The 3,573-nt window shown below is 56.1% G+C and overlaps 1 protein-coding gene across 1 annotated transcript in view; it reads right to left on the bottom strand.

Annotated features, from left to right (window-relative positions):
• The window catches only part of EIF4E2 (eukaryotic translation initiation factor 4E family member 2), a 45,814-nt gene that overhangs the window by 38,963 nt on the left and 3,278 nt on the right, over nt 1-3,573 (bottom strand). The window contains exons 2-4 of the mRNA XM_014585244.1: nt 3,509-3,570; nt 3,220-3,353; nt 2,834-2,950 (exon numbers count right to left, since the gene is read on the bottom strand). Coding sequence (XP_014440730.1) covers nt 2,834-2,950; nt 3,220-3,353; nt 3,509-3,570 — 313 coding nt within the window. The remainder of the gene's footprint in view (nt 1-2,833; nt 2,951-3,219; nt 3,354-3,508; nt 3,571-3,573) is intronic.

The raw sequence follows: 3,573 nt of genomic DNA, 5'->3' as shown, positions 1-3,573 counted from the left end.
CCCAGTGGCTGGCTACTGGCTGCGGGCTGCTGGCCGCGGCCGGGTGTCGGCTGTCTTCCCAGGGGGCGCGTCCCGGCCCCCTCCCTCTGCGCCTCAGAGGGAAAGGTAGCGCCCAGCGTGGGCTCTGGACTCGCCGCTTGCCACAGATCTTGACTCCTGCGGTGCGGGCCGACCCCACCCGGGGCTCAGCCTCCCTGGGCGGTTTCCTCCCTGGCTGTGCACAATACTGACCTCCTCAGGTTGCCACTAACATTCCTCAAGACGCAGCAGCCCTCAACCACCCGTTGCCGCTGTCCCCCTGAGTGCCTGTTGTATACCTGGGATTACAGAGCCAACCTGCTCTGAGGCTTTAGAGAGGTTGACTCGCTGGGTGACAAACCTAGTGAGGGGCTTCCCTGAGCCGGCCGCTCTTCATAAAGCTGTCTCCCCAACTGAAGTTTTCATAGCGCCCAACATGCGACCCTAGATCCTGTGATCAAACCCCCAAACCAGCCACTGTATGATGGGAGGAAGGGCTATTTCTGAGGTCCCTGGACATGTTCTACTGCCAGGCCTTTATGTGGCACCAACCACCTTAACCTGCACCTTATCCTAGGATAAGAGTAGACAGTGGGACTAGCAGTTGGCGTAATGGCTACATCGTTGGACTCCTATGTAGTCCACCGTGGTTCCAGTCCCAGACCTGGTGACTTAAACTCACGCCAGGTGCATGTGCATGAGTGCCCTAGATCCCAAGAGGAGAATGAAAGAGAAAGAATTGCAGCGTGGCCATCCCCGCTGGGGGGGTGATTTCTCGCTTTTCTGTCTCTCTGTCTCTCTCTTTCTGGAGGGCGTACGTGCCCTATAGCAAAATCCTCTCCAAAAAAAAAAAAAAGATAATTACTAGGCCCATATTTACAGAAGAGGAAACAGGCGAGAGCATTAGTGACCCACTGAGGCTGCTCCCTGATCACCAGCAGAACCCTGGGCCTCAGAGGAGGGGCTTATCTCAGGGAGACCACAGCTGGTCTTCTGATTCCTGAGCAGTGGATCCAGGGGAGCCCCAGCAAGGTCTCCTGGAAGGCAGAGCTCGCTGTGGACTCCTGAACTACCTGCGGCGCTCTTCCTTTGGAAGAGAGAGAGGAAGGGTCTGCTTTTCAGGTCATGGGATCTTTCTTAGTGTCTGAGGTCAGGTCAGAGTCAGGAATTCTGGACTCCAAACCTTATTTAACCGCCAGCCTTCTGGAGAGTCCCTCATACTCTGGGCTTCAGATTTACCCATACGAAATATGGGGGAACCGTGGCTCTTGTTCATGATGCTGTAAGGAGCTCTCAACAATGAGAAAAGGAGGGAGCCGGCAGTTAGCGTAATGGCTATGTCGCTGGACTCCCACGTAGTCAACCGTGGTTCGCGTCCCGGACCCAGTGGCTTAGAACCCAGAGGTTTAGAACTCACACCAGGTGCGTGTGCGTGCGTGCCCAAGATCCCGAGAGAATGGAGGAGAAGGGATTGCAGCATGGCCATCCCCCCTGGGGGGTGATTTCTCACTTTCTGTCTCTATGTCTCTGTCTGGCGAGCGCACGCGCCCTTATAGCAAAAACCTCTCCCCCCCAAAAAAAAATGAGAAAAGGATAATAAAGCGTGATTAATGGGGGGAAATGTCCATGAATGGAAAGGTCACTAGTGCAGGTGAGTATTGGGCACTTACAGCGCCCAAAGGGCCAGGGAGGGAGATGCAGGATGGGGTGGCTGCAATCCCTTTTTAAAAAAAACTATTTATTTATTTTTATTTATTTATTATTATTAATTTGACCAGAGAGAGAGAAAGAGAAAAATGAGAAAGCAAGCCACCAGGTGTGGGACTCAAACTGTGGTCAGCCGTGTGGAAGTCAGCACCTTAACCAACACACCAACTGCCAGCCCCAGTGCCCTTTATTTTTTTAATTATTTAATTTTTATTCATTCATTCATTTATTTTAATTTGACCAGAGAGAGAAACAGAGAGAAAGAGAAGGAAAGTGAGAAAGTGAGAAAGCAAGCCACCAAATCTGGGACTCGAACAGTGGTCAGCCATAGGAAGTGTCCAGTGCCTTAACCACCATGGCACCTGCTGGCCCCCCGGTGCTCTTTATTTTAATTGCCAGAAGATGCATGCACTTGCCAGAGACAGGGAGAAAACACTCCCAGTGTGGCATTGTCAGACATAGTCCCTCCTCCTCTGGTTCTCTATCCTGTTGGCATTTTGTGTCTGCACACGCACCCAGCATGTTTCTCAAGTTCCTGGGGCTGGGATTCAAACCAAGGTCTGCCATGTCAGATCTGGCTTCCTTAACCACTGGGCGTTGGTGCTGGCCCTGCCCTTCTTTTGAGAGAGTGTTGGTGTCTGCTCTTCACACATCTCTTGACTGCTCTCCTTCAGGGAGAACTCGTAAACGGGAAGCCAGTCCAGCCTGGAGGGATGGGCCACTGCCCCTCTAGAGGCTTCGAGAAGGTAGGAGTTGATAATGCCTTGCCGCAGTGAGGGCAGGGTAGTAGGCAGAGGAGTGTTAGTGCCAGACAGGGCGGCCAGTGCCACGAGGATGCTGACCCCAACATCGCACACCGACCCAGCCCAGCCCCACCTCCAGCCACGCAGAGGCTCCAGTTCTGTCTCTTTATTTCCCACTTTCCTCCACGGTTGGCTCACATAGCCTGAGGGCGCTTCCCCAAGGACCCTTGACTGCAGCAGCAGGAGGGCACAGCCGAGACTCAGCTAGAGACATAAGTGCCCCCTCATGCCCAGCTGCGCTTGCTGGCTCAGTCTGGTGAGGGCAGGTAGGGGCGGGGGTCACCAGGGAATGGCAGGGCTGGCACCCGGTTATAGTGGGCCATGAGGAAGATGCCTGCGGTGCCACACACGAAGAGCGAGAGCATGGCCAGGAAGCAGACGCGGTCCAGGACACGGCCCACCAGGAACCACTCCTTGTTCCCCTGAGGCAGGAGGCAGCGTGGGAGGAGTGGCGGGGGCACCAAGCCCCCCCGGATTCCTCTACCAACCTTGGGCTCCCAGCAGGTGCCTTTTCTCCATTTCCTCAGGTTCTTCCCGCTCATCTCTAACCTGCCTCTCACATGGTCCCTAGCCCCGAAGCCCCCACCCCACCCCATTCCCAGCTCTACTTTTCCCATCCCACTGTCCTGCCTTGGCCACGCCACTCACCCTGCCCTGCCCTCCAGAGACACCTCACTTCAACCAGACTTACGCTGTCAAAGTGACTCTGCTGGCGCCGCGCACGGGCAATGAGGTTGCAGGCCTCCACGCAGGCCTGGATGGCTGGGGCTGCCTGCTTCAGGCCACCCCAGAGCTCCTGGCTCTGTCCCAGCTCCGGGCCCTTCTCTGATGCCAAGACGACAAGTTTCAGGAGAGTGGAGAAGCAGGCAGAGAAGGGGCCTCTCCCTGGGGCCCAGCCCCTCTGCTGGTCGGCTGCTTGCTGGATGTCCAGCTGGAGTCCCTGGGGGCAGCGTCCCCAGTGTCACCCCCCTGGGCCTCACCTAGCTTCTCCAGCGCTGCCCTAACCAGGCCATTGCGCTGCCGCTGCCGGAAGAGGAGCTGCCTC

Source organism: Tupaia chinensis, unplaced genomic scaffold, assembly GCF_000334495.1.
Source record: "Tupaia chinensis unplaced genomic scaffold, TupChi_1.0 Scaffold149383_1, whole genome shotgun sequence".
NCBI classification, from domain to species: Eukaryota; Metazoa; Chordata; class Mammalia; order Scandentia; family Tupaiidae; genus Tupaia; species Tupaia belangeri.
Note: the sequence above shows the minus strand (reverse complement) of the source record. Positions and strands in the feature narration are given on the sequence as shown.